Raw genomic sequence first — 23,875 nt, 5'->3', positions numbered from 1 at the left:
CGAAGAGAAAGCTATGGTGCCACCCTATTACTAGCGCCAGATTGAAATTGGGCGCGTTTGTTTGTCTACGTGATGGACTTTGGGAGCATCACAAAAGTTTTTTAATTTTTATCACTTGTCAGTATCATTGTTTGATCAACTCTGTGCTATTCTGAAATCACAATTTAATGTTCAAGACACCAACATGAGAAAGTGCGTTTCTCTTGAGTAGAGGATTGCATTGACTCTAAGGCAAGAAGAAAATGAAATAATGTACTGAAGCATACAAATGTTTATTGTTGCTTTTTTCTCCATATGGCGTCAAAAGACAATCTTATTTATTACATGCAATCTGCAGTGTGCTGAAAAATGTATTCATTACAGTGATGTCACAGAGAAGGTCCATGAGACAGAAGGAGAGAAAGGAGGATTCTCACATGATGTTTGTTCATGGGGCAGTGTTAATTGAGGAATGTGACGACGGTGATTTTGTAGTTCCTAAATCTGTTGTGCTGATTGTGGGCAATGTGTTATTTGATTGGGTATTTCTGGAACAAACACAGTTTGGTACGGATGAAACAGTTGAGATGTGTTTTGTTGAAAAGTTTGCATAGCTTGATTGGGAAGAAATGGTGTTGGAGACTGGTGTGAAGATTTGTACTTAGCAAATACTTGTATCAGTTCACATTTGGCTTGCAAAACCATATCTTTAAGGATATCTCTTAAGTCATTGACTAAAACTAATAAAAACAGTCTGTACTCATCTGAAGTCTGCTCGTCTGAATGCTCCTGTCAGTCGATACTTTTCTGTAGAACATCACAAAGCTTATCGATATCGGACTGCTTTCCGTCTGTGCTGCTACGATTCCATTTCTTCCATGGTCTCTGTCCATCGGCCATCTTACTATGTCGTTCATGTCGCTGATCCACTTTACATCCCCCATCATCTTGCGACAATACCCAATACCCAATCAAATAACACATCATCATGTTTGATTCCGTTCTGGAACAAAAAGAATTCGTTCCAATTGCACTGCTAAATATTTGTTCGAAATTACGAGGTGCATTCAAGTTCTAAGGCCTCCGATTTTTTTTCTAATTAACTACTCACCCGAAATCGATGAAACTGGCGTTACGTCTCGACGTAATCGCCCTGCAGACGTACACATTTTTCACAACGCTGACGCCATGATTCCATGGCAGCGGCGAAGGCTTCTTTAGGAGTCTGTTTTGACCACTGGAAAATCGCTGAGGCAATAGCAGCCCGGCTGGTGAATGTGCAGCCATGGAGAGTGTCTTTCATTGTTGGAAAAAGCCAAAAGTCACTAGAAGCCAGGTCAGGTGAGTAGGGAGCATGAGGAATCACTTCAAAGTTGTTATCACAAAGAAACTGTTGCGTAACGTTAGCTCGATGTGCGGGTGCATTGTCTTGGTGAAACAGCACACCTGCAGCCCTTCCCGGAAGGAAGTGCAGTGCAGGAAGTAATTTGTTCAAAAAATGGTTCAAATGGCTCTGAGCACTATGGGACTTAACATCTATGGTCATCAGTCCCCTAGAACTTAGAACTACTTAAACCTAACTAACCTAAGGACTGCACACAACACCCAGTCATCAAATTTGTTCTTCAAAACATTTTCGTATGATGCACCTATTACTGTAGTGCCCTTTGGAACGAAATGGGTAAGGATTACGCCCTCGCTGTCCCAGAACATGGACACCATCATTTTTTCGGCACTGGCGTTTACCCGAAATTTTTTTGGTGGCGGTGAATCTGTGTGCTTCCATTGAGCTGAATGGCGCTTTGTTTCTAGATTGAAAAATGGCATCAGTGTCTCATCCATTGTCACAACCGACGAAAAGAAAGTCCCATTCATGCTGTCATTGCGCATCAACATTGCTTGGCAACATGCCACACGGGCAGCCATGTGGTCGTCCATCAGCATTCGTGGCACCCACCTGAATGACTCTTTTGGCATTTTCAGGTCGTCATGCAGGATTGTGTGCACAGAACCCACAGAAATGCCAACTCTGGAGGCGATCTGTTCAACAGTCATTCGGCGATCCCCCAAACAATTCTCTCCACTTTCTCGATCATGTCGTCAGACCGGTTTGTGCGAGCCCGAGGTTGTTTCGGTTTGTTGTCACACGATGTTCTGCCTTCGTTTAACTGTCACACCCACGAACACACTTTCGACACATCCATAACTCCATCACCACATGTCTCCTTCAACTGTTTATGAATTTCAATTGGTTTCACACCACGCAAATCCAGAAAACGAGTGAATTCACGCTGTTCAAGTAAGGAAAACGTCGCCATTTTAAGTATTTAAAACAGTTCTCATTCTCGCCGCTGGCGGTAAAATTCCATCTGCCATACAGTGCTGCCATCTCTGGGACGTATGGACAATGAACGCGGCCCATTTTAAAACAATGCGCATGTTACTATCTCTTTCCAGTCCGGAGAAAAAAAAGCGGAGGCCTTAGAACTTGAATGCATCTCGTATTTGTCTGTTATTTCCACATCGCTGTACACGTTACTAACACGAATTTTACACACTTTGTGATATTATTGGATTTCAGACATTTTGCATATGAGAAAAGGACAGCCATCGAGCTGTAGTTTGTAATGATACTAAGCATGACAACGCGAGAGTAAAGAAACGAAATCTATTTATAACGTGCGCCTATACCAAGACGCGCGGCCAGCGTTTAAAAGGTACTTTTAAACACTATGACTCGCTGGGCGCAGATATTTAAAATCATTGCCACAGCGCTTGATAGCAAGAAGCTGCGAAACAGAAGAAAGAAGAATTTATCATTTGTAGGAAAATTCTAGAGTCTTTATAGTTAGTTGTACTTCTGGTCGCCGATATGTTAACATGTACTTCATTACCTTTGATGTTTGGTCGCCGACTTGTTAAGATGTGTTGTGTAGCACCGCAACAAGTTATATTTCATTTAATGTGAAAAACCACGTTATCACCAAGAAAAAAAAACGCTTTTGTAAACCTTGTGACGATAAAAAATACTTACGCGCATGCCAGGATATTTAATTTTTACAAAATATCACACATACAAAAGCAGCGATTGTTGGACTGCTCCATGTGTGAGAAAAACATAAAAATGTAAGTTTTGTATTCATTGTAAATTTGTTAATGTTTATAGTTTAACGCCTTTGTTCTTTGAGAATATATTGATGCTTCACTGTACAGAAAATTTATGCTTATTCTTTTCTTTAAATTAACCACAAATAATGATTATGTTTAAATGAACTTTGTTACAGGTTTGCTCTTTATCGCGGTGTCTCGATTGTATTTAGGAGACCATTAATGTGTTAAATTTCCGATCTGACAACATTTTTTACAATATTTCACTGTTTTGCATTTATTTCCAATTTTTTTTATTATTTAAATAGGTCCCTTAGGTAATTTCATGGAAGAGTCTGATTGCGTGAAAGCAATCCAGGTTAAGAGGTCATTTGAGAAACTATTTCGCGCAATCAATCTGTACGTCTCCTGAACACAATCGAGAACCGACTCATCGGCGATCATTCATTAATTTTTCTCTCTTTCCAAGTCGTACCAAAAAACGGCCAAGGAGAACTGCCGTGAGTACGCAATCTAGTGTTAAAGGTTGCGTTCTTTATCTTGTCAGCAAACATTGCCATAAATTATTATCATCAATGTTATATTTGGTTAAATGTGAAAAGCAAAAACCTTTTAACGCTAGAACTTGTAAGGAAAAAGAGATGCAACATTACTTATGCTTTTTATTTTTCAAAACCGGTGTTAAAAACGGAAGGATATCAACATAAATATATTTCGCCCTTCCACCTCCCGTAGAACCTGATTTAGAGTTTCTTGCCTTATGCAAATCTTCCAGAAAAAATAGTCTTATATTTTTCCATTCCTTTTGTGGATCATTATGTGAAGTTCAATGTACAGAATAGAATCGTAAAATGTATTTCAGTTCTGAAATAAGTATATCTTTACAGGTATCTTGGATCAGGATGTACCATGACAGATTTATACAATAGCTTCATAGCTGGAATTACAACTATATCTATAATAATACACGACATGTGCATCAAGGTTTGGAACTACATGACAGATGTCACAATGCCGACACCAACTAAAGAAAGGAATTCCAAAGGGATATTTTTGCTGCAGCTGATTTTCGAAACTGTATGGGAGCAATAGATGGGAAACACATGGAAGTGATTCGTGGCTCAATGTTTTACAATGATAAAGGGTACTTTCTATTATTCGCCTCGCACCTGTGATTTTAATTATTGTTTTTGGGCGTTAACTTTGGCGAGTATCGATTAACTTATGATTGGTCTCTGTTCAAAAATTCAGGTTTTGGTAGAATATTTGAGAAAGAGACACTGAATCTGCCAAACCTGTGCGCACTCTCTGGGACAGCTGAACCAAAACGTCCATTCCTGCTTACTGCAAATGAAGCATTCGCTCTGTCATGTATTGCGTCCGTTTGCTGATAGAGCCTTATCGTTGGAAAAGAGAGTGTTCAATATTATCAGTTGACTACAGCCTGACAATTTATAGCGTGTACTTTCGGAATACTTTGTAACAGATGGCGGATTTTCCACGCACCTTCAAACTATTCACTGCAAGTTGCAGAAAACATTATGAAAGCCTGTGTCATACTTCACAACTTTGTTAGAGTTTGTGATGGTTCTCAGTTGAAAGATATTCTACAGTTGGAAGGTTTCAATGATTTCAACAGTGAAATGATTATGAACTGCAGGTCAAGCACTGCAACAGGTATGAGGAACAAGTTTGTGAATATTTCAACAGTGATGCTGGGAAATGTATGTGCCTGTACTCACATGTGCAAAACATAAGGAGTACCTTATGTGCTACTGAATTATCATCTAGCACAGCAGACTAGAATTTGGTATTGAAAGCTCATCACTTAATTTACAGAAATGAAAATAACCATTTAAACTTTCGATACGGATTTTTTAATCCAGTAAAACGAAGTTAAGCCTCACATCCTTAAAAGAATACTCATGTTCATTATATAATTACAATATTAAAGCAGGTTCTTATACATAGTTCTATTTTAGCTATTGTGAAATAAAACTCATATGAAGCTGTTCTACCAGGGACCGACGGAAGAAAACATAAGACAAATTTAAGAAGGAATGAAATTGTACCATATAAGAAATATCACAAATGAGTCCTGCTGGAAAAAAGTTCTAAGCTATGCAAATTAAATGTTTACCTATCTTTTCTGATCTTCCTGGGGCAGCATGTCATAGATGGAGTTATAAAACTTGCATACTTCCATCCATGCCTCAAATTTCTTGTTTTTATTGGTATAATCTGCTTTGGAGGAATCTCAAATTGCCGCTCTTGCCTGAATTTGGTGTATAATTTATTTAACATCAAACACGGAAACCAGTTTCTTCATTTATTCGGCACGACAACAATCTGTCAGCTGCAAAACACATACTAACAATGGACAGCGAGAATCGCCTGCTTGGCTCACACGCTCCCCTAGACTGTTTGTAATGCGAATACCAAACGATTCACTTTATAGTCGGCGTGTCAGCTGCAGAGAGCTGAAGCACCTGCTTGCACACAGTTGTCTGAATGCTCTGATGTGACTCCGTGCTATGTAAACTGCTGCAGCTCACTGCAGCCGGCTCACAGTCTCCCATATAAAAGAGTCCTGACTATACTCATATGGTGATTGAACCAGCTGCTAACAAATCCAGCGGCATGCCTCTGGAGTGCTTCTATGTCTTTCTTTAATCTGATCTGGCGGAGATTGCAAAAACTCTAGCAGTACTCAAAAATGTGTACCACTAGCATTTCATATACAGCCTACTTTATAGATGAGCTAAACTTTCCTAAAGTTTTAACAATAATCTGAAGTCGATTCTTCACCTTCCCTACCAATAAACATATGTAGTCGTTCCATTTCATATCGATTTATGTGTTTTTCCTTGATATTTAGTCGGCATGACCATCTGAAGTAGCACATCACTAATACTGTATTGGAACATTATGACAGTGTTTTTACTCCTCATCCACATTAACTTAAATTTTGCTTCATTTAGGGCAAGCTGCTATTCATGGCACCAAATAAAAATTCTTTCTAAATCTTGTGTATCCTTCTACAGTCACTCAGTGATGATACTTTTCTGCACACTACAGAACCATCAGCAAAAAATCGCAGGTTGCAGCTCACCTCATCCATCAGATCCTTTATGTATGAGCATACTGAGAACAAGGCCAGTCCTATCACACTTCCTCTGGGGCATAGCCGACGATACCTTTGTGTCTGATGGATATTCGCCATCGATTGCAGTGTATCTGGTTCTATTACTAAAGAAGTCTTCGAGTCACTCACACATTTGGGAACCTATTCCATAAGCTCAGGGCTTCGTTAAGACTGCCGTTAGGCACCATGAGACAAACCTCCTAAAGATATAAGAGTATGAAATTTGCCTGATGCTCTTTATCCATGGTTTGCAGCATATTATCTAAGAAAAGGGTTACCTGAGTTTGTCATGAGCGAAGCTTTCTAAATCGATGCTGATATGTGAACAGAAGCTTCTCTGTCTCTAGGAATTTATTATATTTGAACTTAGACTATGTTCACGAATTCTGCAGTACATCTATTTTAACGATATTGGTGACTAATTTCGTTGGTCTGTTCTTTTTAACCTTCATTTATACACAGAAGTCATCTGCACTTTTTTCCAGTCATTGGAAATTTGTGCTAGGAGAGTTATTCGCGATAAATGCATGTTAAGTAAAGGGCCAATGTCATAGAGTATTCTGTAAAACCGAAATGGTATAGCATACCGACCTGGGGACTTTTTTTGTTTCCAACTCTTCCAGTTGCTTCTCTGCACCACTTCTGCTATTTCCTCCATATGGAGGTCTGTCCAATGGTCTGACGACTGTATGTCTGTATGATCCTCATGCCTGAATGATTTCTTAAAGTCAGAATTTAAAATTTTAGCTTTTCTTACTCTACCATTTATTATCATACCAGATTAGTTAACGAAAGACTGAGAAGAAGTCTTCAACTCGCTTATTGACTTTATGTAGAACAACAAGTTTCTTGGTTTCTCAGCAAGATCTTCCGCTAGAGTGTGTTGTTGTATGATTCACGCTAGATCTTTCCATAGATGCACAGGTTTCTACTAACTTTTACCTGTCGAAATTTCAGTGTTTTTCTTTTGAACTGAATGGCAACATTCTTTGCTTCCTCAGTATTTTCCGAATGTTGTTATTAAACCTTGATGGGTCTTTCCCGTCCTTAATTCATTTACTCAGGACATATTCCTCCAGAACACAATTTGCAATCATTTTAAACTTTGGTCATAATTCCGCTATGTCTTCCAGCCATTGTGGCCGAGCGATTCTAGGCGCTTCAGTCTAGAACCGCGCGGCAGCTACGGTCGCACGTTCGAATCCTGCCTCGGGCATGGATGTGTGTGATGTCCTTAGGTTAGTTAGGTATAAGTAGTTCTAAGCTCTAGGGGACTGATGACTTCAGATGTTAAGTCTCATAGCGCTCAGAGCCATTTGAACCTCAATGTCTATAATATTGGAACTATGGTAAATGATGTCCATGCATTGTCTACAAACGATGCTAATAAGTGTTTACGTGATCTTTCTAGCATAAATACTCTCCTAGCCTTCTAGCTGGGTGTACTAACCTTAGTAGCCATCGCTGTAATGATTACATCATGATCACTTCACTACACTGACACAGTCGATAATGTCAAGCCTGTTTGTAGCTACAAGGTCTAAAATATGTCCACAGTGTATGCGTTATTGAACTAAATAACCAAGACATTTTTCGGATAATGAATTCAGAACTACTTTACAAGACTAACTGTTATGTACCACCTGCAATGAACCCATTGATGTCCCAGTCTATACTCGATCAGTTAAAGTCATCTGCAACTAATATTCGCATGGTCAGGGTATATCCACGTTACTGAGCGTAGACTTTCTTTGATTGCTTCTACAACTGTTGCAGAGTAATTGGGAGGGTGGTAAAGACGTCAGATGGGTACCTTGAGTTCACTTACACTGGTTCCTTGCATTCAGACAATTTCACATCCAGACTAAATTTCGGCCTCAATAGAGCCAATATTTCCATTGACTGCAATGTACTCTCCCCATCTCATGGCAGCTCATCTGTTTCTCTGATATACATTCCATGCCTCATTAAATATTTTAGTGCTTTCTATATTGAGTTTCATTCATCTCCCAGCTCTGAGCATAATTTGAGCGCTCAATTTTTCTGGTTGCATGTAAATTCAGGAACCCTGTTGCGAATGCTTCAGAAATTTACAATTAAATTTTTGACAGTCGAAGGGTCTTTACTTTGTATCGAGTCTGATTTTCCTCCCTGTGTATCGTTTTGCGAACATTCATCAAAGAACCTCAGTGCTCTTCGGTATCCTTATGATTTGGATGGAGCCAACCAAACACACAGATAACTGTTGTTTCTGTGTGGTACCTGCTATTCATAAAGATCAATCAAGAAATACGATAATTCTGCTTTCTAGCTGATTCAGTAAATGAGCCACTCATGGTGGTCTAAGTCATTTTATTCGAGATGTAGACTTACCAAAAACCAAAGCTGAGATTGCAGGTTATATGCTGAAACAGCGGAATGTTATAGAGCCACACACTATAGTGTCAATGTACAGGACACAGGATAATGATTTCATTCAGAACTTTAAAAATTAGAATAACCCAAATGCATGAAATGATGTGAATGGCTTAATGAAAGCTTTGAATGTGATGCAGGGACCAGAGAACTGAATGCTACTCATAGGCGCATCAAAGCTGTGTCGCTACATAGTGGGAATTTTGTACCTTCAGTACCTGTGTGGCATGCTATCACATGAAGGAAATATATAACAATATTAAATTAGTTCTGGGAGCAATGAAGAGCAAATACCACACAACTGGCAGATAATTGGAGACCTCAAGGTGATTGCAATACTGTTGCGCATGCAGCTGGGATACAAAAAATACTGCTGATTCCTATATGAGAAGGCAGTCGGTATAAATGTGAACACTACAGAAGAAAACACTAGTCTCCAAGGGAAGCGCTATGAACCAGATGTATAAATGTCCAGCATGGTCCACTGGTAGATGGAAATAGAATTAGTCTGCAGACTTTAAATATCAGACTCGGCCTCATGAATAACTTTTCAAAGGGAGTGAACAAGGATTGAGACGCTTTCAAGTACCTGAAAGACAAATTTCATCGGCCGAGTGAGGAGAAATTGATCGTAGGAATCTTCATTAGTCCTGAAATTCCTAAATTTCTTCTGGAACAAAATGTTGTGTTAGTCATCCAGAAAAATGAGAAACAATCTTGGAAAAACTTGATCCGTGTAATTTGGGGCATCCATGTAATTCTTTTTCTTCAAAGACAGCTGTAAAGTGATAAAAAGCTGCTTATTGTAACAAAATGTCTATTAGTTGTTAGGTTGACTGGTGATCATAGTTTGAAACTTTTTTGTGGACACACAAAAAATAAATACTGTTGTTTGAAAAGTATGTATCTCTATTTGTGTTTACCATCTGAATAATTTTGTGCTCATCCATTCACAAGGATACACTTTTGTGTTGAATTAAGAATTGTACAGTGACTGGTCCTTCTTAATGCTACTATGATTTATCTCGATTTTTGTTATTGACAATTATCATAATTTTAGTACGTTTTATTATTATGGTTCTTTCCTTTTGTGATGATGGCGACAGCAGGACCGACGACGCTTGCAACCTTAGTTGATTGTTGTACCCACTGTGTGAACAAGTAGGATCATGTTTAGCGGCGTACCATGACTCACGTCGTATATACAATATGTGTGGTGACCGAATTTAAGTATCAGCTGTTAGCGGTTTTTTTTCACTTATAGCAGTTTTAACGCACCAGTTGCTGTTTAATCGCAAGAATTTCATCTACCCAGCGACTTTACAGTTCTGATAAACAGCGTCTTCAAATGTCAATACACTCTTGAGTCAGTCAGTAGTAATGGAAAGCAGTCTGGTAACTCTGTGTTGTGTTTCGTTTTACGCATGGCGCTCTCGTATTCTCATGAAAACTCTGCCTATTGGTATCCCGAACCTGGCAGCCTTAATTACACAGTTATGAAACGGAAGGTAATATTACGAGATATAGCATTCTTCCTGGAGTTTTTAATGTTGAATAGTATGGAATGTAATCAGTTGATGTTTGGGTCTTTGTTTGAGGTTAATGTATGTTTATGTTGTTGTCAGTATATTGTTTATCTCGTCAACAGATAGAAGAGAATGGAGAAAGTGAAGGACCACCTCCGAAAATTCCTGGGAACTACTCGTTACCACTGCCTTATGGATGGCAGCCGCCGAGAGTGCAAGTTAATATGAGAGGTGGTGGTATGAGAATGGCGAGAGCTGGACCGTGGAGAGGCGGAGCGGTACCGAGAGGAATGCCAGCATATAACCCACGAGGGTATTTCAGAGGCAATGGAAGAGGGGGTCGAGTAGCACCACCAAGATACTATGAGGTTCTGCAACAGCCATATCCGGTAAGTCCGATGTATCATACATGTTTTACATCATCACATAACCGACGTAAATGAAGTGAGGCTGGACAGAGTGTTATTTGTGTAAGATTTGTTAACGTGTAAGCATGACAGGGCTGACAATAAGTTAACATCTATCCTGCTAGTATGCCAAGTACTTCTATAGGCTACAGATTTTGTTTTGAAATACAAACAACAGTTTCACCTGTTCTGTGTGGTTTAAACAGAAGTAAACAAACTTTAGAAGTAGTTGAACCACATTAATTCACTAGATCAAATGCTAATTCATGTGAATTTAGTGTTCATTTATTTGACATTTTATCATACTGACCTTGCAGAAAGACACAACGAACTGTGTAATTGCATATTTCATACTGATCACATTGTGACATTTCAAAGTTACATTTCCTCCACTCTTTTTTGTTTGTTTGTTTCAAAGTGCGATAAATACCGAAGAGAGTAATATAAATATTAGCTCTGGAATATGTGTTATAATTGAATTAGAGAAGTCTTATTGCTCAAACTGTACTGTTCATGTTAACGTCTTGGTTTTACGTATTTACTGTGTGTATGACATCTGTCTTCCTGAGTTGCTCTTTGAGTTAAAATTGCAAATAACTTTCTAAATGATCACTATACCTTGTATAGTTTTTGTCTCTATTTCTTTTGATGGAAGTAATGTTTGTTATAGTTAAATTGTTTGTGTTTTTGTGTAGGTTTAATCTGTGCTAAAAAAGAGTTAATTATTGCACACATTTCTACCATAAAGTTTATTTACTTACTTTTTTGTCAGTTCTTTCATGGTACATTGAATAATACACATTATATATAGCTGTATTTGGAAATAAAAAACAAAAGACGCTGTAACAAACAGTTTCCACATACTTAACTTAATGTTTACAGTATGGTAAGACAAAACAAACACATTGCAAGTCTATTTACAGATTTTAAAAACACGTAATCATCGAAATATATCTTTACAGCATGTGTAACAGTAGTAATTAACAAAAACAGTTTACATATTTACAGAACATTTTTACATTTGACAAAATTTAGAACCTGTAGTTTACACAGATACCTGTGCTAACGGTCATGTTTATGGGCTAAGAAATTATGATTCAGAAACACAGAAGAAAAGTCTGCAAAATATACTAGTTTTCTTTATTCTTTTTCTGTATTGACTGCTTCTGGCAGTAAGAATCCTTCTGTACATATAAGGCAAAACCCATATATGGCGTGTAGATATAATATTGAATGGTAAGAAAGGGAGAAATGTAGTTCTGCTCCAGTTCACATACGTAAAATCATGGTGTCTTGTGTACAGCAATTAGAATTACACATCTGTAGACCACATAGTATTCGAATATGTCTTTGGATATGGATTGTACTGATGGGATTACCAGTATTGTAACAGAATTAGAGATAGGAATATACCACCTTTGCTTACAAGTTTGTACAGCTTACACAAGAGGTTGTTACTTGCTGGGATAAGTGCAGTGGTGAGGTACTGAATGTAACTGCAGTTTTAAAAAATCCCAGAGGTGGTTAAAAGTGTGAATGGAACAACTTAGATGTTAAATTTATTGTCCAATTTATTCATATATTTATTTGCCATTTGACAGTTTTGTAATTTCTGGAGTAGATAAAACAGAAGGAAGAGCAGGAACATTGAAGGTAGTACTCCTGCTAGTACTGTGTAGATATTCTTAGTATACTTTAGAAGAAATTGGCATTAAAATGACACATCATTTTCATATAAACTTCAACAACATTTCTGTGAATTTCATTTCCTTTTTTGACCTCTTTAATGTGCTAGAAATGGATTAGAAAGAAGAATTCCAGTTCTGCGTGCATGGGTTCTTTTTACATGTTCTATACAGTGGGTTGTGCATTTGCAAATATTGTAGCCTTTGTAGGAAAAACTGGGTCTGGCATTCACATAAACTATTTGTTACTTTCACAGTTACCAGCTGTAACAATGAAACAAAAGAACAGTACAATGCAGCTTGTGTGTTATCTGTGAACTATGTTTCACTGTGAAAGCACAAAAACTACTCTGCAGTATTTGGCTTCTTAGGTGTGTCTCTTGCCTGATCAGTGGTAAAACTTTTAAACGCCTCGTGCAAATGCCACATTAATGCAGGAAACAGATCTAGTGACAGGAAGTAGGTTGTGATCATTAGCAGACATTAGTATATGTATAGGGCAGGTTGTGTAAGTATACATAACTTTTTGAATCCATATACAGGGTGTTACAAAAAGGTACAGCCAAACTTTCAGGAAACATTCCTCACACACAAAGAAAGAAAATACGTCATGTGGACATGTGTCCGGAAACGCATACTTTCCATGTTAGAGCTCATTTTATTACTTCTCTTCAAATCACATTAATCATGGAATGGAAACACACAGCAACAGAACGTACCAGTGTGACTTCAAACACTTTGTTACAGGAAATGTTCAAAATGTTCTCCGTTAGCGAGGATACGTGCATCCACCCTCCGTCGCATGGAATCCCTGATGCGCTGATGCAGCCCTGGAGAATGGCGTATTGTATTACAGCCGTCCACAATACGAGCACGAAGAGTCTCTACATTTGGTACCGGGGTTGCGTAGACAAGAGCTTTCAAATGCCCCATTAAATGAAAGTCAAGAGGGTTGAGGTCAGGAGAGCGTGGAGGCCATGGAATTGGTCCGCCTCTACCAATCCATCGGCCACCGAATCTGTTATTGAGAAGCGTACGAACACTTAGACTGAAATGCGCAGGAGCTCCATCGCGCATGAACCACATGTTGTGTCGTACTTGTAAAGTCACGTGTTCTAGCAGCACAGGCAGAGTATCCCGTATGAAATCATGATAACGTGCTCCATTGAGTGTAGGTGGACGAAACTAAAATGAGCTCTAACATGGAAATCAAGCGTTTCCGGACACATGTCCACATAACATCTTTTCTTTATTTGTGTGTGAGAAATGTTTCCTGAAAGTTTGGCCGTACCTTTTTGTAACACCCTGTATACAGTGTGCCTAAACAACAATTCCATTTATACCAAAATACTATTCCATGAGTTAGCGGGCACTGGATGCAGACCCTGCTAGGTCTTAAACACGAGTAACCACGTGTGGTAGGGCTGTTATGTAACCATTCGAGTGAGCCTCCTGACAACATAGGGATCACACGACTGATACGTGAGCTGTTACTGCCCCTTGTATGCCAAGGAGTGATTGCTTGTCTCCTTGGAGCATTGGAACTCCCGGTAACAGCCACCATGCCAGGCGGCCCGTGCTGTGGCTGGGTGGCACCCATGAAGAGCCCCTGATCGGAATGGGTAGTATCAGGGTGGATGCTTGGTGCATGAAGCATATCAAACTGCAAAAATCTCTTCAAATGGTGATGGATCATTGAATGCTGCTTCATATGACCTGGCAGCATTCTCTTCCGTGGCTATACTAAGGGAGGAGGGCCAGGCTCGCTGTTTTGGGATGAAACACTTTCCCCACTTCCTTGTCTGTACTGGGATGGATGGCGACACATACACTACCATAAAGCCATTGTTTTTTGTGGAGAATATAGAGAACAAGTTTGGTGAAGTGGAATCTCTTCGTAAGATGCTGTTGGTCTCCCTGTTGATCAAAGCTTCTTCTGCCACCCAATCTGCAGCTCTTTGTGCGTGTGATCTTCTTGGCAATGTCTCAGTGTCTATGACTCCTCACCAATCTGAATATGGTCCAAGGAGAGATTTTTCATAGAGACCTCATCCTGCAAAATGATGAGAGGAACTCTGGGCAAATCTGGAGCAACACAGTGTTCATTTTGTTTGACGTGTACAGAAGGGTGGCAAAGAGAACTGCACCTGTACCAGCACCTTCATTCTGGCTTTTGAGGGGGATATCCTCCCAGAGAAGGTTAAGGTAATGTGCTACAGATGTGACATGAAGCCATATGTCCCACCAACAGTGAGGTGCTTTTTGTGCTTGCGTTTTGGATAAATGTCCTCCCACTGTATGGTGGATCCTCTGTGTGGTGACTGTGGACACCCACTCCATGAGCGAAGTCCCTGCGTCCTGCCGTCTGTGTGAGTCAGTTGTCATGACCGCCACTTCCCTCACTCGCTGCATTGTTCAGCTTACAAGAGAGAAAAGAAGATCCAAGAGTACAAGTCCCTGGATTGCATGTCTTACGCTGAGGCTTGCCAAAAGTATGAGAGATTCCATCCAGTGTCACTATCTTCAACCCCCCCCCCCCCTCCCCTAGAGGTGCCATCTCACCCCTTGCAACCTGAGTCTAACATCTTATTTATGGATGTCACTCCATTCTTGTTGGTGACAACCACTGACCGAGTGACATGATCTCCTCTCAGCTTCTTTATGCATAATCTAGATTCTCGCCACAGAATCGTCCAGTGGAATTGCAATGGATACTGCCGACACCTACTGGAAATGCAACGTCTTGTCTCCTCGTATTCTGCATTCTGTCTTGCTCTTCAAGAAACACACTTCAATGAAGACCACTCTCCAACATTTCATGGTTATCGGGCGTTCTGTCAGGACCATGCTGCTCCCTGGGTAGCGTCCAGTGGGGTCTGCACTCTGGTTCACTCCGATGTCATTAGTGACTGAATCCCCCTACGTACCAACCTGGAAGCAATAGTTGGAATCATTAGTGGTTAGGAACTTCAGTGCCCACCACCCACTGTGGGGGAGTGCCACTTCAGTGGGTAAGAGTCACCTAACTGACCAACTTATTATAGATCTCGATTTGTCTTTCCTTAATGATGGTTCCCCTACCCACTTCAGTGGTGCTCATGGCACTTTTACTGCTGTCAATCTCAGGATCTGCTCCTGTGCTCTTGTAGCTTCCCTACATTGATCACCCCATGGTGATGTCTGTGGCAGTGAGCACTTTCCAATGATTATATTCTTCCCTTGCTGCCACCAGGCAGACACGTCTGTGACAGATCACATTGATGTGGTTGTACAAAGTGCCTTTGCCATTCCTCTTCATGCCGCTGACACTGCTATCACCCTATCCACAAGTCCCTCTCATCATTGACCAGCACCATGGTGGACTAAGGATGTAGCAGTGGCTATCCAGGACCATCCTCAGGCGCTTCAACAATTTAAATGACACCCTCCACAGACCAGCCTCCTTGCTTTTAAGTGTCTCTGTGTGCTGAGGCTCGTTACCTTATTAAGCAGAGCAAAAAGAATGCTGGAAGTGCCATGTTTCCTCCTTGGGGACTTCCCGGGACAACCGGGAGACCCGGGAATTTTTCCATCCGAGAGAAAACCAGAATTTTAGAATTCTGGGAATTTTTCATTGTTTAAGTTTTCAGTTAAATTTGTGTAATTTTGATTGGTAAGAACTGATACGCTAACAAAGGATATTACTGTATCCCGCTACTGCAGAATAATATTGCAGCAATAAAACATGAATGAGAGAAAAAATGAAAATAAAACTTGGATTGCAAATGAAATGCGCCACATACAACAAAAAAACACAGTGCTCATCCAAGCGTATGCCTACAGCAAAATGTGTCAAAGGCTCTAGGAAGACTATGCAATGCTTCATAACAACAAATTGCCGTCAATGAGCATGACATCACATCTGTTTACATTAGATTCGTTTGATCAGTTACGAGCAGGCTTATGCGCATGCACAGTTGAGTCGCGTATGAGTTGTACCTTCTCTCACCTCTGGCTATAGAAATGTGGCCATTGGCTGAGTAAGCACTAGCGGCAAGCAACCAGATACTACCCAGAAAAATTTTATTGGCGACCAATTTGCCCCTGATTCGCGCATGCGCAGCGGGCCCGGATCTTGTTGGGAGGGGGGGGGGCAAAATTCGTTTCATATTCTTGAGGAAAAGATCATTGGTTCACAAAGCACCTAGGGTCCAGCGCATGTTGGTCTATCGATTGTTCATATGATTTTAAACGCATCCCTGTTGGTTTTTGAATATTTCTTAACACATTCTAAATTGATTTCTGAATAAATTTCAGCTGATTTTTGAATGAATGCATAGTGTACTTGATGTCTCTGCCAGGGGAATCCTCGTTGCATCTAGAAATAAACTTTCCTGCAGACAAAAGGGGATGGGGCTGTACGAGCTGAGCAGAATAAAGTCGAACGGATGAATGCCAATTGCTGTTTGTCTATGTGGCTGACTGGATTTGTGAATGATCAGCATTGTTATAATTACTTTAAAAAATGCACTCTTGGGGTATCCTCTTATGTCTTGTTTCTTTTATGATTTACTGCAAGATCTTTTAATATTTTACATATACAAACATACGGGCTTCCTACGTCATCTTAGCTGCCCAAGTGCAGTGACGCCTGCTATCTGACACTCTCTGGCAACCGCTGAAACAAACCTGTTGCTAACAGGTCGCGGGAAAATATTTGGAATGGCGATTTGAAAAGCGTTTGCTTTCAAAGTTAATTTCCTTTTACGCAAGATGAACTATGTGCGAGAATGTACGATGAATTTCTTAATATCAGAGCGTTTGACTCTCATTTAAAAATCAACTCTTTGATGACGAGCCATTTAGAAGAATTTTGAGCCCAGAAGATTAGACATTTATGTTGTTATTAAAAATTTTACTGACACATTTGTTTTATATGTCTTAAGGGTAACACGCGCATAAAAGATCAACATTATATGTGAAAGCTTAGCATATTTTGCAGATTATTAATCTTAGAGACCAATATTATATGTGAAAGCTTTGCTTTTCTTGTATCAACACTATTAATTTAAACCATTAACATTTGCTGTTTGTGCGTTCACCTTACTTGACAATGATGTTGCTATTCGCTGACTACAACATGTGTCCTATGCTCTGAATACCCGCTGTCATCAGCTGGCGAGGTCATGTGTCATGAGCTATGACTGGCTTGCAAAATCGCATGGCAATCTCGATTTCAATGCTTCGGACAGTAACATGTGCTTTCTGGTGGAATTCAAATTTATACTTTCGTAATACGAAAACATGGAGCGTATATGTTGCTGCACATCAGAGATCTTTCCAAAACATGTTTTTTTCCCCCCTGAGTTTCATTTTTCCCCCCTGAGTTTCATTTTCTAAAGTGCTGGGAAATTCTACACTCATGTATAAAAGGGTAACCATTCAAAGGATTGATACTTTTACAGTTCCGAGGGAATGTGTGTCACTTAACTCACCTGGGAGAAATTGTATTTTTAACTCGGAAAAACCTGGGAATTTTTTTTCCTTGTCCACATATACACATTGTCTAAGCTTTGTAGCCTTCCTGGCCGCCAGTGACAGTCAGCTGTCCAGGGTCTTAACCTCCAAGGTGCTCTGTGTACTGATCCACTGGTCCTTACAGAACACCTCACGGCACACTTTGCGACGGTATTGGTGTCCTCTTCCTATCCTGCTACCTCTCTGGCAAACACACCAAGTTGAACAGACCCCCTCTGTTTCAACCCACACCACGCTGAGCCCTATAATTAATTCTTCACTGAATGGGAATTCTTGCAGGCTCTTACCTCTTCACAAGACACGGCCCCAGGCCCGGATTACATCCACAACCAGGTTATCCAACACTTGAATGTTCCCCAGAGGTAACATCTCCACAGGGTCTTCAACAGCATTTAGCTCACGAGTGCTATCACAATGACGAGACAGTATAGTTATCCCCGTCCTTAAGCCTGGGAAGAACCCAATGTCTCTGGACAGCTACCGCCCGAATAGCCTGATGAATGTTCTTTGTGAACTGCTCGAGAGGATGGTTCACTTCAGATTATGTTGGATACTCGAATCTTGGGGTCTTTTGTCCTCATATCAGTGCGGCTTCTGGGCAGGACAATCTCCTCCAACTGACCATTTACCTAGATGGGAAACAGCAATCCGACAAGCTTTTACTAACCGCTGGCACCTTGTCGTGCTTTTCTTTGACCTACGTAAGGCATACATGCCTCCATGACTTGGACTTTCACAGCCCCCTTCCAATTTTTATCCACGTATTTGTATCCCACTGTTTCTTCCAGGTTCGAGTTGGCGCTGCACTCAGCACTCCTCAGATCCAGGAGAATGGTATCCCACAGGGTTCTGTGCTAATTGTCACATTCTTTCTCATAGCCATCAGTGGGCTTGTAACCTCTGTTGCACCTGTGGTTACCCGTCAGTATGCCGACAATTTTTGCATCTGGTGCAGCTCCCACTCTATAACATCTGCTGAGCACCGTCACCAACATGCCATCCGATGGGCCTTTGTGTGAGCCACCGCCCATGGCTTCCAGTTTTCTCCCTCCAAAATGTGGGTTATGCATTTTTGTCATTGATCCACAGTACACTCCGATCCATAGCTTTATTTAGGCGACCAGCTCTGAGATGTTGTAGCGCAATCCCGTTTCTTCGGTCTTATTTATGATAAAAAGCTGACAATGCTGCCCCATGTTCGCCACCTAAAGAGTACATGCATTCGGAAGCTTAATGCTCTCCACCTCCTGGCCCACACATTGTGGGGTGCAGACCGTACCACTCTTCTCCATCTTTACCATGCTCTGGTCTTGTCCAGATGAGTTTGTGGTAGTCAGGTTTATTGTTCATTGGCTCCTTCCTCTCTTCAACTACTTTAACCTGTTCTCCATTGTGTGATGTGTCTGGCTGTCGGTGCCTTTCACACTAGATCTGTTGACAGTCTCCTCGCAGAAGCAGGGATTCCACCTCTACAAATACGATGGAGCCGATTCCTGGTTTCTTACGCATTTGCCATTCGCCATTTCCCTGACCATCTCAGGTACCCTACCCCCTGTGGGTTCGGGGGCTATAATAGGCCCAAGGTATTCCTGCCTGTCTTATGAGGCGACTAAAAGGAGTCTATCACGTTTCGGCCTTTATGTGATGGTCACCTGTAGGGTTTGACCTCCATTTTTCAAAATTTTCCCGAAGAGCAAGCCAATTGGGGAAGGGCGCCTTACATGGTGCATCGTGTCCATCATGCACTGAGACCTATCGCATCCTTCATTGATGTGGATCTCCACTTCTGCTCATTCTCCAAATGTTGGGCGAGGTCACCCTCCTGGGTGCGTATTTTTCCATCAACTGTGCAGTATCGTTTTCTACGATGATGATGGACTTGTTTGCTTGGTTGCACGTGATATCCAGCACAGTAGCCAGTCCGTTGTATGGCCATCCTGCCAGGTAGCCTTTGCTGCGGCTGGGTGGCGCCGATGGGGAGCGCTCCTGGTTGGACTGGGCAGCATCAGGGCGGATGACATGCGATGAAGCGTAGTACATCATCCCTTGCTGGTGGTCTAACACCAGCAGTCTCTAAGTGTTCACAGGCTCAATTCAACGCACAGAAGTAAAACCCCAAATCGTTCCCCTCCCTGGCCACATTGTGGGAGGAACCTCGGGCTAAGGATGGCAGTGGCTCTTATTTGCCCTGGTACCTTTTATGTTTGAGAGCTGATGGGGAATCTTTCATGACAATGAAGCCTCAGCTTTTTGTTGATCATTTAGAGGACAAGTTTGTGGAGGTGGAGAGCTTGTCCAAAATGAGATCTGGGTCAGTCTTGATCAAAACAGCATCCTCTGCCCAGTGACGGGTGTTACTAGCTTGTGACAAGCTGGGGGATGTTTCTGTAGCCGTCACGCCCCATAAGAGCTTAAATATGGTCCAGGTTATCATCTTTCACAGAGACCTTCTTTTGCAGTCTGACGACAAGCTGCACACCAATTTAGAGCGACGAGGTGCACATTTCGTTCGGCATGTCCACCGGGGTCCCAGGGATAATCAGGTTGCCACTGGTGCCTTCATCTTGGCCTTTGAGGGTGATACATTACCTGAAAAGATCAAAGTGATGGTCTACTGCAGTGATGTAAAGCCATATATCCCTCCCCCAATGTGGTGCTTTAAATGCTGTAAGTTCGGCCATATGTCTTCCCGCTGTACTTCCAGCGTCGCGTGTCGAGATTGTGGATGTCCATCACATCCCAATATTCCATGTGTCCTGCCTCCCATATGTGTCAACTGTGGAGAGCACCATTCGCCTTGCTCGCCGGACTGCAGGATTCTCCAGAAGAAAGAAAATCATGGAGTACAAGACCCTGGAGTGACCAACCTACACTGAGGCTAAGAGGAAATTGTAACGTCTACATCATGTACGTATGACATTGTCTTACGCCGCTGCCCGTCACCTCTCAGAGCCACAAGACCTCACCTGCCCCCTTGATGTTGGGGGTACTTCCCTCCCTGTTGCTCCTGCACCACCTACTTCAGGAGCAACACCCCCCTCCCTGTGCCCGTGGGCGCTAATGACCATAGAAGTTTTGCGCCCTAAAACTTAAAACAAAAACCCCCCTCCCTCCAAACCATCGGGGATATCAGTCCCCACTTCTGCGCCGGAGAAGTGTAAGTCTGCTTTGACTCCTCTCACTAGGAAGGGGTCCCTCGGGTCACTCCCTTCCCAGGTTTCTGCTTGTGGGAAAGATGACACATGTCAGTGGCTGAAGAGCCCAAAAGCAGCCGGTCGTAGGGCTTCACATTCATCTTCAGTCCTGGAGACTGAATCAGTGAAGTCCTTCCAGCCAGGGAAACCCAAGGAGCAGCAATAGAAATCCAAAAAGAAGATCCCCAAGCCCAAGGGAATTGCGGTGGCACCCACGCCACCACTACCTATAAGCTCTGCACCTGCGGATGAGGTGGAGAGTCTGGCATCAGCTGAGGACCTAGATCACGCCGGACTCTCAGACACAATGGCTATAGACTACTCAGGCAATAAGTCGGTGACAGCAGGTGACTCTGAGGTGTAAACTGCCCCATTGAATGTTCTGTGCCTTCCCAGTCTCATGACAACGTCATCCTCCAGTACAGGATGTAGGCGTTCCAGTGGAATTGAGGCAGTTTTTTCCACTGCCTGGCTGAGATACGGCAACTGTTAAGCTTTACACCTGCTTTCTGCATTGCCCTCCAGGAAACCTGGTTCCTGGCAATGTGAACACCTACCCTCTGCAACTATAAGGGATATTACAGGAACATTAGCGACTATAATCGAGTGTCAGATGGAGTTTGCGTTGATGTCCTGAACTCAGTCTGTAGTGAAACTGTGCCCCTTCAAACCCCTCTTGAAGCTCTGGCTGTCAGAATAAGGGTGATGCAGGAAATAACTGTCTGCAATGTATATCTTCCTCCAGATGGTGCAGTACCACTGAATATATTAGCTGCACTGATTTATCAACTCCCTAAACTTTTCCTACTTTTGGGAGATTTTAAAGCCCATAACCCCTTGTGGGATGGCACTGTGCTTACTGACCAAGGCAGAGATGTCGAAACTTCACTGTCTCAGTTCGACCTCTGCCTACTTTATACTGAGGCTGCCACACATTTCAATGTGGCTCATGGTAGTTACTTGGTCATTTATCCACTGGAGAACACATGATGACCTGTGTGGTAGTGACCATTCCGCCATCTTCCTGTCACTGCCCCAGTGTCAGGCCCACAGACGCCTGCCCAGATGGGCTTTAAACAAGGCGAACTGGGAAACTTTCACCTCTGCTGTCACCATTGAATCTCCCCCGCATGGGAACATTGATGTGATGGTTGAGCAGGTGACTACAACAATCCTTTCTGTGGCAGAAAATGTGATCCCTCGCTCTTTAGGGTGCCCTCGGCAAAAGGCAGTTCCTTGGTGGCCACCGGAAGTGGCTGAAGCAATTAAGGAGCGTTGGTGACCTCTACAGCAGCATAAGCGGCACCCTTCCCTGGAGCACTTCATATTCCTTAAACGGCTCTGTGCCCGTGTTCGTCAACTTATCAAACGACGGAAGCAGGAATGTTGGGAGAGATACAGGGTGTCCGAAAAGTCTTTCCCTATTTACATAAATTGATAACTCAGGCTAGAAGTAAGATACAAACATGAAACTGGTGTCTAATTGTTTACACACTAACAAAGTTTTTTTCACACATCAGTAAACTTCCACATGAGCACCCTTGGTAGCACGTAGCACATCTAGGCGATATTCAATTTCCGTCCACACATTAGCCAACATCACTGGAGGGATTGATTCAACAACTGTGGTTATCCGTTGCCGCAGGGTTTCAAGATCTGGTACACATGTTCGGTAGACCTCATGCTTGACATAACCCCATAAAAAGAAGTCTAATGGGGTTATGTCAGGAGAGCGTGGAGGCCAAACTGTTGGCCCATCACTACCAATCCATTGCCCAGGAAAGGTCATATTGAGATAGGCACGGACGTCCAAACCCCAATGAGGCGGTGCACCGTCTTGCTGAAACAAGACATTGGGGTGATACTGAAGCAGCTGAGGAACAGCATACAGTTGCAACATGTCCAGATACACTGCAGATGTGACGGTAGCCTCAGCGAAGAAGAATGACCCGATAATTCGATTGTGCAATAGTGCGCACCAAACATTCACCTTTGGACTGCCTCTGGTGCACTCCATGACCTCGCCAGGGGGTTGTGAACCCCAAATGCACACATTATGGCGATTCACCACTCCACTGACAAAAAAGGTTGCTTTGTCGGAAAAGGCAATTTGTCTGAGATAACCATCTTCGTCCTCAATACGTGATAGCATTTCGACCGCAAAGTCATATCGACGTGTAACTGTCATTGGGCAACAAGGGCTGAACGATTTGCACTTTGTTTGCATGAAACAATAAACGTTTGTGTAAAATGTCATGGACAAAGCTTTTTGGCATCTGTAATTCACGTGAGGCCCTGCACACCGATTTCTTTGGACTTCGCAGAAAAGACTGCCTTACAGCTTCCACCCTGTCTGCTGAGGTTCTTGGTCGACCAGACCTCGGAAGGTCAGCAACCGATCCTGTGTTCCTGAACTTCTCATACCAGGCTTTAATGCTCTTGACATCAGGTGGATTCCTTCCAAATGTTGTCTGGAAGTGTCTCTGCACTGTGGTTGGTGATCGTGTCTCATGGTGCCACAGGACACACTATGCCTTCTCCTGATTGGTTAACATGGCTTCTTGGGTGCTGCACCTCATCCACTACTTACGTACTGCAAACCTAAAACAGAAAAAAAACTTTGATAGTTGTAAAAAATTGGACACAAGTTTCATATTTGTATCTTACTTCTAGCCTGAGTTATCAATTTATGTAATCAGGGAAAGACTTTTTGGACCCACTGTACATCTTGACCATTGGGTGTCATACGTCACCTTCCCAAGTCAGAGCAAGGATCAAATGTGTTTTCGGGTACCAGACCCCAACAGGTGTTCTTGGTGTTAACATAAATGGCATGTTATCTACTGATGCAGTTGAGATTGCCGAGCTCTTTGCTGAGCACTATGCTCGAGTTTATGTG

General features: G+C 42.1%; 1 protein-coding gene across 3 annotated transcripts in view; it reads left to right on the top strand.

Moving 5' to 3' along the window:
* Nucleotides 1-9,843: 9,843 nt before the first annotated feature.
* The window catches only part of LOC126100114 (uncharacterized), a 137,035-nt gene continuing 123,003 nt past the window's right edge, over nt 9,844-23,875 (top strand). For all 3 annotated transcript variants that reach the window (XM_049910645.1, XM_049910647.1, XM_049910646.1), the window contains exons 1-2: nt 9,844-10,155; nt 10,296-10,562. In XM_049910645.1, the coding sequence (XP_049766602.1) occupies nt 10,072-10,155; nt 10,296-10,562 (351 nt within the window). In that variant the 5' untranslated portion in view covers nt 9,844-10,071. The remainder of the gene's footprint in view (nt 10,156-10,295; nt 10,563-23,875) is intronic.

The sequence above is a fragment of the Schistocerca cancellata genome, chromosome 9 (assembly GCF_023864275.1).
Source record: "Schistocerca cancellata isolate TAMUIC-IGC-003103 chromosome 9, iqSchCanc2.1, whole genome shotgun sequence".
Lineage (NCBI taxonomy): Eukaryota > Metazoa > Arthropoda > Insecta > Orthoptera > Acrididae > Schistocerca > Schistocerca cancellata.
The sequence above is the reverse complement of the archived record's forward strand: the minus strand, read 5'-3'. Positions and strand labels throughout refer to the sequence as shown.